The sequence below is a fragment of the Grampus griseus genome, assembly GCF_964374135.1.
Source record: "Grampus griseus genome assembly, chromosome: 5".
NCBI lineage: Eukaryota > Metazoa > Chordata > Mammalia > Artiodactyla > Delphinidae > Grampus > Grampus griseus.
In genome coordinates, this window is record NC_138998.1 from 16,665,648 (window position 1) to 16,678,517 (window position 12,870).

The 12,870-nt window shown below is 39.0% G+C and overlaps 1 protein-coding gene across 1 annotated transcript in view; it reads left to right on the top strand.

Annotated features, from left to right (window-relative positions):
- Positions 1 to 382: 382 nt before the first annotated feature.
- IGSF10 (immunoglobulin superfamily member 10) overlaps positions 383 to 12,870 on the top strand; it is a gene marked incomplete at its 3' end in the record, with an annotated part of 40,118 nt that continues 27,630 nt past the window's right edge. The window contains exons 1-4 of the mRNA XM_082655139.1: positions 383 to 484; positions 1,998 to 2,192; positions 3,561 to 3,690; positions 6,465 to 6,855. Of these exons, the coding sequence (XP_082511265.1) occupies positions 405 to 484; positions 1,998 to 2,192; positions 3,561 to 3,690; positions 6,465 to 6,855 (796 nt within the window). The 5' untranslated portion in view covers positions 383 to 404. The remainder of the gene's footprint in view (positions 485 to 1,997; positions 2,193 to 3,560; positions 3,691 to 6,464; positions 6,856 to 12,870) is intronic.

Consider the following 12,870-nt stretch of genomic DNA (forward strand, 5'->3'; position numbering starts at 1 on the left):
AAAAGACAAACTCTGAGCAAAGATTCACCAGTAGGTGGAGACCCTTATTGTGGGCACTTCTGACAGATTTGCCCAAAAAGGATAAGGGAGGAGAAGCTCCTGGGACTTGGGGGCAAAAGGGAGTGATATTAATACATATATTTAAATGACAACTTCAGGGGGAATTTAAGCACACCGTTGAGGGAGGAGAAAGGACATTTTAAAACCTCCACTTTGCTTTCTGTTTCCGTAGCAACAGTTATAAAGGCACGCTGCTGATTCATGTGAGCTCCGGTTATCTAGCTGCGGCTCGGGGGGTGCCTCCAGGTCTCTCTCCAGAGTAATACCCCTGAGCTGCAAGCCAGAAAGACCAAGCCACTGGCTTCACTTTGGAGCAGAGAATTTTTCCTTACTCAGGTTTGGATATGATCTTCCATTTCTTGGGAAGATTTTCAGTCTCTGCCTATGTCAGGAGAGGATTTAGGACCAGGACAGAAGAGCTCAGGTATTGTCAATTTCTATCTATTTCATTATACACATTTTCAGGTTTAAGTTTGTGGGAATCCACTATCCACGTGTTCTTTTAGACTTTTGATTCTCTTTTCAGTAACTCTCAAGTGGGCATACCCGTAACTTCTATTTTTCTAGCTGGATGAGAGAACTACCTGCATCCTATTGTTTCTTTCTTTGCTTACCTAATGATAAGAAGGTGGAAATGCTGTCTCCAATCATACGACATTTATTTAAAATGTTTGTAACCAGACGGTTACAATGACAAAATTTGTCATGTGATTAATCCTATAGTAAATTTTAATTTGGCTATATTCTAATAATTCCATTATCTTTCTATCTATATGGAGATACAAGCGATTCAGCATTCATGTTATTTTAAATGTGGTTTATAGCTAAAGGATGGTTGCTGGTAGAATCTAAAAGAAACCATTCTATGAAGGTCACTTTTCTTAGAGAAGCATAATAAAGATGTTATTACAATCTTTGTATATTCTGAATTTCAGGCAAAAACTAGGTTTGGATCCTTGGGCTTCACCCCCATGTGGGTAACAGATACCATTTTTCCAACAAGCTGAGCATATTTCTTCCCTGGTTATGCTCCCCCACCCCCATGGCAGACGTGAGGACGAGGAGAAGGGACCAAGAAAAGAGGCAGAGGGATGTTCTAAGTAGAGCAAAAGCAGACAGCATAATGCCTGCGAGGGGTCAGTGTGGCACAGGTGCAAGGCTCAAGCCCTCTCAGCCGGTCAGTTACGATTACTTACGGTCATCGTTTGGCAGTGACATGTACAATGTGTCTTTTTTGTCAAGGACTTGAGGACATGTTAGAAAGAGATTTATTCGTCCTTTCAGTGGATTATTACGGCTCTTAAAAATGTTTTTGAAGAAGGTTTGATAAAATGATAAAACAAACATATGTTCAATGATAAAAATGTGTTATGAAATTTCATTTGATCATATATATGCAGTACCATCCAACGCAATATGTAAAAGGCTGGAAGGAGTACGGCAAAATGTCATTGATTATATCTGGGTGGTGGGAAGTATGAGTGATTTTATTTTCTTTTTTCTTCTGATTTACAGCTTCTAAATTTTCTGTTGCACATGTATTAGTTTTATAATCAGTTTTTTTAAAGTCTAAAAAACTAAAGCATAAACAGGAAACTAAGCCTTATGTACTTCAGTTGTCACAATATCTCCATTATGGTTTCCACTTTCCTTTTCTAATGAATCTCTAAGTAATAGGGATTGCCGCTTTTCGTTAAGAAGTGAAAAGCTGTAAAGGAATTTCACAACCATAAATATCCTGCTGGATCACAAGGATCTATATGAGGCCAGCATACACTATGGCTTTGTGAAGAGTAAGCTTTACCATAAAAGTTGTGAATGAAATTGGCCCCTTACGACCTTTTAGGAAGGTCTCCCAGATTACCAGTTACTGTGTGTGGTCTACTGGAACTTTGCTCAAACCATATTTATAACTCCGAGGTATGATGTTTTTTCAGGATGAAGGTGAAAAGCAGGGGAAGCACCAGCTTACTGGTCTCCTTCGCTGCAGTCTGCCTGGTGGTCTTCCCCGGGGGCAGGGCCTGTCCTCGCCGCTGTGCCTGTTACGTGCCTACAGAGGTGCACTGCACGTTTCGGTACCTGACCTCCATCCCACACAGCATCCCGCCCAACGTGGAACGTATCAATCTAGGGTGCGCAGGGGCCCTTGTCTTGCTTCCTTCTCAAGGAGGGATTGATGACACTGCTGATTTGTCCTCAAAACACTTGTGACTTTGGGAGCTTAACCACAATTCTTTTAACAATATTTCTCTTCTGAAATGAATACATGAGGATCTTAAGCTTGCTGGGGCAATAAAAAATTTTTTTCTGTTAAACTTTTACTAAGAGAAAGTTCTTCTAGAACCCATAGTCCCTCATGGTAGGCTGAGAGGCCCATGATTATAGAAAAGCTGCATTCTGGCTACATTTTTGCTGGATAATAATATAGCTCTTGTTAAGAATTAGTGTTATGATATATCAGTAAGAGGTAACAGGACAACTGGAAGCGTCCTCTTACACATAAAAGATATATATGAAAACTCAACTAGATCTTTTTTTAAGGCCCTTGGATTTTTTCTCCATAGAAACCGACTTATTTAAAAGGCTTTAAAAATGTGTAAATTAAATCTGCTAAAAGGCAACTGTATTTTAAAAGTTGATGAAAAACTGTGTGTGTGAATGCACATACAAGCAGACTTAACATCATTTATTGGACATTAGTGGGCGCCTACTGTGGGCCAAACACAATGATGGTACCAGGGATACAATGATGAACAAGATATATTATTCATTTCTAGAAACCATAGTTAAAGGCAGAAGACAGTTGTATAATTAGTACAATTTAATAAGAACTATAATAGAGCATACAAAGTGCCTTGGGACACAATCACTAACACTGTGTCCTGGCATTGAGCTAAGCACTCTTCATGTACGCATTCATTTAATCCTCATAACCCGTTTGAAGTAGGTTCTATTATTTGCATTTTATAGACAAGGAAACTGAGGCACAGAAAGGTTACTGATTTAACCCAGGGTCAGCCCTACTCCCAGGTACCTGAGTTTATACTCATACCCAAAACATTTGGCTTCAGAGCCCAGGTTTCTTAACCATTACTTCATAATGATGAATTACACCTGGGAGAACAAGGGGGCCATGTTATTAGAGAATGGGCTGGGTCTTAACAGTGTTCACAAATAGGGCTAGAGTCAAAGGCATTCCAGCATGCAGGAACAGCATATGTACAAAGGTTTGAAAATGAGAAGGGATGTGGCATTTTCCAGGAATCTGAGTAGGATAATTGTAACTGAGACTGCAAGGGCTGGGTTGGAGGGGCTGACCTTCTGTGGCGTCTGATGAATTTCAACAATATTTCAAGCATTGGATTATCTCCTTAGAGCACAAGAAATAAAAAGGGGGCGGGGAGTGAAATTCAGTTCTATGTGTGTGTTTGTTGGGTTTTGCTTTGACATTTGAACTTTAGTTGACTTAGCTTATGCCTAGAATGATGTTTTTATTTCAGGTACAACAGTTTGGTGAGATTGACAGAAACGGATTTTTCTGGCCTAAACAAGTTGGAGTTACTAATGCTACACAGCAATGGCATTCACACAATCCCTCCTAAGACCTTCTCAGATTTGCAGGCCTTGCAGGTGAGACTGATGTGGGGAAGGGGCAGGTTAATGCGGTGAGATGTGCCTCCAAAAGCTACCTGTTCCTAGAGAACCCCCCAAATCGACACTCTGTAAATTAGATGTAGACATCAAGGGAAAAGGTCAGATAACTGATTTCTTTTTAAAGGCAACTGTATGTGGAAATTAGAATAAGAAAATTCTGATTTTCTCATACCTCAGGCTCATAGAAAGAAAAAAATTATCAATGCCCAAGGATTACTAAACCTTTAAAATTTAATCCTAAAAGGCCACTTCTAGTCATGTTCATCTGGGAATTGAATAGTTTCTAAAAATAATTGCAGTCTTTACATAGAAGTTAGCTTCACTTTACTTATGCACTGCCTTATTCAAAAACTTTTTTACAGTTACGGGGACTTCCAAGAATGCATCGAATATTGTAAGAATTACCACCCCAGTAGGAAAGAAAGCAAAAGGTAGAAGAAATCTTAGGAACAAGAACAAAGGGAATGCGGGGAACTGCAGGCATAAAGACCAGTATGTCTGCTGTAAGTAGGACTTGAGGCTTTTGAGAAGCTAACTCAATTTTTCAGTAAATTAAAAAATAAAACTACTGTTCAGGAAAAGTACAACCACATCTGATTTTAAATTACAAAAAAAAAAATGTTTCCCAAAGCTCCTCATAGAAGAGATACAGTGCAATAAAATAAAGTCAGTTCTATCCTTAGAAAAGATAAAATGCCAGTGGGCAGTGTGAGCCTTTTTACATCACACTAAGCCTCTGTAAAACCATAGATTTAAGTCTAGGTATGTGATTCTGTTGGTTTGGCTTAATCAGGCTTTATTTGGAATATATATCTTCAGAGGATTAGATGGAATACATTTCATTCATGGAATTCACACGTATTTGTTTTCTTGACCAGGTTTTCCATAGATATTGATGAACATTGAGTTTGATAATATTTGGGGCAAAGCCGTTCCATGTTGTCAATTTCAATTTTCTTTGCTTATTAGGGAACTTGGCATTCCAGAAAAACATTCTCAACAGAGATGACAGATTAGGTCAAGTTAGGATAATATGATGATAAATCATTGTTTTTGCTAGCATTTCTTTTTCTTTTCTTTTTGCGAGAAGGAGCGTGTTCACTTGGTAACTGGAGAAGGAATTGGAGAATACCCACACACTACTGAAATATTGAAAAACTTTTAATTTCAATTCAAAATCAATTCAAAATCATATTACTCATAATAGCTAAAAAATAAAAAGCACCCAAATGTCCATTGACTCATAAATGGATAAACAAAATATATTACATGTATACAGTGGAATACAACTCAGTAATAAGAAGGCATGAAGGACCGATATGTGCTACAACAGGGGTGAGTCTTGGAAATATTATGCTAATTGGAAAAAGCCAGACACAAAAGACCACATATTGTATCATCCATTATTTAAAATGTTGACAATAGGCAAATCCACAGAAACAAAGTAAATTAGTGGTTTTCTAGGGCTAGGAGGAGGGGGAGAATGCCTGCTAATGGGTATCAGTTTTTATTTTGGGGTGATGAAAATGTTCTAAAATTAGATAGTGGAGATGGTTGCACAACCTTGTGAGTATACTAAAAGCCACTGAACTGTATGGTTTAAAAAGGTGGATCTGGGGGACTTCCCTGGCGGTCCAGTGGTTAAGACTTGACCTTGCAATGCAGGGGGTGGTGCGGGTTTGATCCCTGGTCAGGGAGCTAAGAGCCCACATGCCTTGTGGCCAAAAAACCAAGATAAAAAACAGAAGCAATATTGTAACAAATTCAATGAAGACTTTAAAAATGGTCCACATAAAAAAAATCCTTTAAAAAAATAAAAAGGTGGATTTTTATGGCATGTGAATTATATCTCAGTAAAGCCATTTTATTTATTTATTTTTAAATTTATTTATTTATTTATTTTTGGCTGCGTTGGGTCTTTGTTGCAGTGCACAGGCTTCTCATCGTGGTGGCTTCTCTTACTGCGGAGCATGGGCTCTAGGTGCATGGGCTTCAGTAGTTGTGGCTCGTGGGCTCTAGAGCGCAGGCTCTGTGGTTGTGGCTCACGGGCTTAGTTGCTCCGCAGCATGTGGGATCTTCCCGGACCAGGAATCGAACCCATGTCCCCTGCATTGGCAGGCGGATTCTTAACCACTGTGCCAACGGGGAAGTCCAAAGGCGTTTTAAACGTGAAAGATAAAATCATATTTCTTATGAAAAATTCAGGTTTAAGAAATCTTAAGTTTACTTGAAATGTCAAGATACTTTTGTATATGGTTGAAAATTTCCATAATACGTTTTTTAAAAAGTATACCATATACAAAAATAGAATAATATAATGATCCCCAATGCAGCATCACCCAGCTTCAGTAGTTATCAACACATAACAGATCTTGTTTCACCTGTACCTCCACCCACTACTTTTCTACTTCATTGCACTGTTTTGAAACAAATCTGAGATATCGTAATGTTTCATCTATAAGTACTTCAATACATATGTCAAAGTTATGGAATCTTTTAAAATGAACCATAATATCAGTATTATACCTTAAAATTATAGCAGTAATTCCTCAATATCATAAACTGTTCATGAATATTCTAATTACCCTGATGTTCTCATACTTGATTTGCAACTGGTTTGTTTGAATTAGGATCCAAACAAGGTACACACACTGCATTGGATTAATCTCAACGTATGTTTTACTATGGATATGATTTTCCTTTTTGTGATAATTCCTTTGACAAAATAAGTGTGTTCTTTTTACTCTTAGGTCTTAAAAATGAGCTATAACAAAGTTCGAAAACTTCAGAAGGACACTTTCTATGGTCTCAGGAGCTTGACACGGTTGCATATGGACCACAACAATATCGAGTTTATAAACCCAGAGGTTTTTTATGGACTCACCTCTCTCCGACTGGTGCACTTGGAAGGGAACCAGCTCACTAAGCTTCATCCAGATACATTTGTCTCCTTGTGCTACCTCCGGATATTTAAAATATCTTTCATTAAGTACCTATACTTGTCTGATAACTTTCTGAGCTCCATCCCTCAAGAGATGGTCACCTATATGCCTGATCTGGAAAGCCTTTATCTTCATGGGAATCCCTGGACCTGTGATTGTCATTTGAAATGGTTGTCTGACTGGATACGGGAGAAGCCAGGTACCTGGACTGTTTCTTTCTTTTTTTTTCTTTATTGGAGTATAATTGCTTTACAATGGTGTGTTAGTTTCTGCTTTATAACAAAGTGAATCAGTTATACATATACATATGTTCCCATATCTCTTCCCTCTTGCATCTCCCTCCCTCACACCCTCCCTATCCCACCCCTCTAGGTGGTCACAAAGCACCGAGCTAATCTCCCTGTGCTATGCGGCTGTTTCCCACTAGCTATCTATTTTACGTTTGGTAGTGTATATATGTCCATGCCACTCTCTCACTTTGCCACAGCTTACCCTTCCCCCTCCCCATATCCTCAAGTCCGTTCTCTAGTAGGTCTGTGTCTTTATTCCTGTCTTACCCCTAGGTTCTTCATGACATTTTTTTTCTTAAATTCCATATATATGTGTTAGCATACGGTATTTGTCTTTCTCTTTCTGACTTATTTCACTCTGTATGACAGACTCTAGGTCTATCCACCTCATTACAAATAGCTTCGTTTCTTTTTATGGCTGAGTAATATTCCATTGTATATATGTGCCACATCTTCTTTATCCATTCATCCGATGATGGACACTTAGGTTGTTTCCATCTCTGGGCTATTGTAAATAGAGCTGCAATGAACATTTTGGTACATGACTCTTTTTGAATTATGGTTTTCTCAGGGTATATGCCCAGTAGTGGGATTGCTGGGTCATATGGTAGTTCTATTTGTAATTTTTTAAGGAACCTCCATACTGTTCTCCATAGTGGCTGTACCAATTCACATTCCCACCAGCAGTGCAAGAGTGTTCCCTTTTCTCCACACCCTCTCCAGCATTTATTGTTTCTAGATTTTTTGATGATGGCCATTCTGACTTGTGAGAGATGATATCTAATCTGCCTGGAGTTGTTTACCCAGTAAGTAGGGAGTGCCAAGGTAATTTAGCTGGAAAGAAAATGAAAGCTCAATAATAATTCAATGAGAATGAACTCTCTTAATTCATTAATGAATAATCTTTCCTTAATTCAGGTCAACTATCCAATCATCACTCCTGGCTTTTAGCAAGCTTGGGAAATAAGAATGTATTGTGTGTTACTCTCTTCCCTACTTACCACAAGGCATAAAAGCCCTTCCCTCTTATCTTCCCTTCAGTCATTCGATCAATACATATGTTTTGGAGTTCTATTCAAGGCCCTGTGCCCAGTGATGCAACTACCAAGAGCACTGTCTCTGCTCTAACTACACTGCTGGTGGGATACAGATAAGCAGACAATCAGAGTGTAAAACATGCTTTGATGGGGAAAGTAGAATTTACCAAGAAGAGGGCAAGATCCATTCAGTCCCTTAGTTATTGTAAACTTATTATGTACAAGAGGCCAGAGACAACATAGGGATCCCAAAGTGAACAGAACTGATGAAGCTCCCTGCCTTCGTGGAGCTTACATTCTTGTTGGGGAAAATGGACAGACAACTAATTGCAGTATCGTTAAAATCTGATGAATCATTTCAGTTAATCAGGTCCTTAGGTAGTGACTGAAAGGAGTCCATTGATTTTGGCATCAAAGGGGTGGCTGGTTACTTTGGAAAGATCGATGAGAGCTGGATTGCTGTGCAGGGGGGAGGGGGAGGCAGGGCCACAGTTGACTCTGGAGAGGTTTGGCTTGAGGTGAGGGAGGAATGGTGGCCACCAGCTGGAAATGTGCCATCGTTCAGGACTCCGAGCATCAGAGAGACCTGAGCATGTTTAAGGTGAGACGAGATTGTTGAGCAGGAGAAGATAGCAACATTGCAGAAGGAGCAGATCATCAATGGAGCAAGTCCCCGAGATGACTGGAGGGCAAGAGACCCAGCCATAGGGGAGGGATTTTCCGTAGGAGGTAGGAGGGAAAGGACTAGATTGGCACAGAGGCGAGTTGCTGGGTGTAGTGGAGGAGAGTAAGAAAGTTCTTATCTGATGGCTTTTCCTCCTTCGTGACGTTGTAGGAGAGGTGACTGAGGAGGGTGCTGGGAAGGGGTCAAGGTCGGAAGCTTGAGAAAAGTGGGAAAATTTGAAGTGGCTGTGGTGAAATATATATATATAGTGTGTGTGTATATATATAGTGTGTATATATAGATACACAATCGTATGTATATATGTATCTATATATATGTAGTCAGTCAATATAATTAGTCAAAAAGTGAACTACTTTAGGCCAGTAGACACCACCTTTGCTCTTCAAGAGTTTGCAGTCTTGTAGGTAAGCATGATGAACACATAAAAAGATAATAAGGCTATGGGTGAAAAACATCAAAATGTTTATATTGAAGATTTAGTTCTATAGGAGCCAGAGTCAGTAAGTTACTTCTGCCTTGACTAAAATGGAGGAAAACTGTGCTGGGGCACAAAAGATATACCGAAAGGACAGGAAGGAATAATAGGGAGCGAGCAGAAAGGCAACATATACTCAGTTTGTGTTTGACATTGTGCTCGATGCTTTCTATTTAATCCTCACAAGAATCCTCAATTTACAGATGAAGAAACTGAGGCTTAGAAAAGCTGGGTATCTTGAGCTAGTCATTTAGACTGTTTTATGCATCAGTTTTCTCACCTGTAACATAGGGATGATAATAATTGGAAAAAATAATTAAAATAATACATATAAAGTGCTTAGCACAACATATGACACAAAGTAAGCACTCAACACACGTGAAGTATTATCATGATTTTCATGGCCACCCAGCTCACACAGCTAGAAAGCAGAAAAGTAGAAACTGAAAAGTCCAGACCTTTTTCTGTAATGTATTTGGGATGGAGAAACTGCTTTGTACATAAAACTAGACAGGATAAGTCTCATGAAGAGGGCAGTGAACAGCCCAATTTGCCCGGCATGGAGTCAGTAGAGACTGGCAAGGTATTCTGGTTTTTTTAAATTGAAGTAGAGTTGATTTGAATTGTTGTGTTAGTTTCTGGTGTACAGCAAAGTGATTCAGATTTTATATATATATATCCTTTTTCATATTCTTTTCTATTAGAGTTTATTACAAGATATTGAATATTGTTCCCTGTGCTATACGGTAGGACATTGTTGTTTATTTTATATGTAGTATTGTATCTGTTAATCCCAAACACCTAATTTATATACCCCCTTTCCCCTTTGGTAACCATAAGTTTTCTAAGTCTGTGGGTCTGCTTCTGTTTTGTAAATAAGTTCATTTGTGTCATATTTTAGATTATCCACATATAAGTGATATCATATGATATTTGTCTTTCTCTGAGTTACTTTGCTTAGTATGATCTCTAGGTCCATCCATGTTGTTGCAAATGGCATTATTTCATTCTTATGGCTGAATAATATTCCATTGTGTATATATATTTACCACATCTTCTTTATCCATTCATCTGTCAACGGACATGTCTTGGCTATTGTAAGAAGTGCTGCTATGAACATTGGGATGCACATACCTTTTTGAATTAAGAGTTTTCTCCAGATATATGCTCAGGAGTGGGATTGCTGTATCATATGGTAACTGTTTTAAGTTTTTTTAAGGAATCTCCAGTATGTTTTCCATACTGGCTGCACCAATTACAACAGTGTAGGAGGGTTCCCTTTTCTCTTCACCCTCTCTAGCATTTATTATTTATAGATGGTTTTGAACCCAACTGTGGGGAGTGCTGAATGCCAGACTAAATTTTTAAATTTTATCCTATCGACAAAAGGGAGATTTTACAGTGGAAGATTTGAACGCAGGGTTTCCCAATGAAATGCTTTTTAGGGATGGCCAATCTGTGAGCAGTGGAGAGGATGGACGTGGGGAAGGGGGTGAAGTGGGAACCCAACTAGGAAGTGCTCATGGTGTTTCATGTCTGGGGAATGAGAAATTGAATTATGAGGTGACCACACCTGAAAGTAGCTTCACAGATACCTAACAGGCAGTAGGGACTGAGCGGGGTTCTCCCAATACTTTCTAATGCTATGGAGAAATAAAGGAGAATGGGGAATGAGAAAGAACTGCTGGATTTTCATGCAGTTGCTAGCTGGACTACAGGGAGAGAATGGTGAGCAAATGGGGAAACTCATCTGAGAAAGGTAGAAGTGAAAGAAGAAATAAGATTTTGCCCATAGGGAGAAGTGATTCTGTGCTCAGTTCCTATAAAGTGTTAAACCTACTTGCCATTTTGCTAGTTACATGCTCTGGTAGTAAAATCAGGCTAATATATATGGTTAGCAGCTAACATTTCATCAGGTGGAGTATGCCACTGACTGTTAGATATCCAGTTATTTTACATACTAAAGAATTTTTTAAATGACCTAACAGAGCCCGGGAATTGCCAAACTAGAGCCCACAGGCCAATTCCAGCCCTGTACAAGCTTTCGTAAGTAGAGTTTTATTGGAACACAGTCATGCCCAGTTCTTTACATATCATCTACGGCTGCCTTGGTGCTATGGCGGCATAGTCGAGCCATTTTGTCAGAGACCTCTGGTCCGCAAAACATAAAATCTTCGCTGTCTGGCCCTTTACATAAAAAGTTTGCTGACCCTGGCCTAGAGAACAAAGCCCAAGCTCGTTGGCCCATCATGCCAGGTCTTCCCAGCACGCTCCTTGCTGGGTCTCAGCCACATCTCCTTCCTTCCAGCTCTCATCCCAGACACACCGCACACTGCTTTACCACCTCATACCTGCTCCTTCCCTGTCTGGAGCACTTTTCTGCCTGATGGGCTCCCAGCCACAAACTGCTCAGCACTCATCCCTACTAGGAAGGGGTGTTGCCTTTCCTATGTCCCTTAGAAAGTGCTTAGAACATAGTACTCAGTTTTTGTTAAGATTTTATCAATTAAATAGCCATTTGGCTGGTGAATACAAATGAGTCCACCAGCCACCTATGGTCTTTTTTTAAATTGGGCTATAGTTGTTTTACAATGTTGTGTTAGTTTCAAGTGTACAGCAAAGTGATTCAGTTATATGTATACATATACCTATTCTTTTTCAAATGCTTTTCCCATTTAGGTTATTACAGAATATTCAGCATAGTTCCCTGTGCTACACAGTAGGTCCTTGTTGGTTATGTAGTTTATGTACAGTAGTATGTATATGTCAATCCCAATCTCCCAATTTATCTCTCCACCCCACCTTTCAGCTTTGGTAACCATAAGTTTGTTTTCTATGTCTGTGAATCTGTTTCTGTTTTGTAAATAAGTTCATTTGTATCATTTTTTAAGATTCTGCATATAAATGATAACATGATGTTTGTCTTTCTCTGTCTGACTTACTTCACTTAGTATTATACTCTCCATGTACATCCATCTTGCTGCAAATGGCATTATTTCATTCTTTTCAATGGCTGAGTAATATTCCACTGTATATATGTACCACATATTCTTTATCCATTCATCTGTCAATGGATATTTAGGTTGCTTCCATGTCTTGCCTATTGTAATGAACATTGGGATGCATGTATCCTTTCTAACCATAGTTTTCTCTGGATATATGCCCGGGAGTGGGATTGCTGGATCATATGGTAGCTCTATTTTTAGTTTTTTAAGGAACCTCCATACTGTTTTCCATAGTGACTACCAATTTATATTCCCACCAACAATGCAGGAGTGTTCCCTTTTCTCCACACCCTCTCCGGCATTTATTGTTTGTAGACTTTTTGATGATGGCCATTCTGACTAGTGTGAGGTAGTTTTGTAGTTTCAAGTGTACAGCACTCTCATTGTAGTTTTGATTTGCATTTCTCTAATAATTAGCGATATTGAGCATCTTTTCATGTGCCTCTTGGCCATCTATATGTCTTCTTTGGGGAAATGTCTATTTAGGTCTTCTGCCCATTTTTTGTTTTATTGGGTTTGTTTTTTTGATATTGAGCTACATGAGCTGTTTGTAAATTTTGTAAAGATTAACCCCTTATCAGTCTCATCATTTGCAAATATTTTCTCTCATTCTGTGGGTTGTTTTTTTGTTTATGGTTTCCTTTGCTGTGCAAAAGCTTTTGAGTGTAATTAGGCCCCATTTTTACATTTTTGTTTTTATTTTCATTACTCTAGGAGATGGA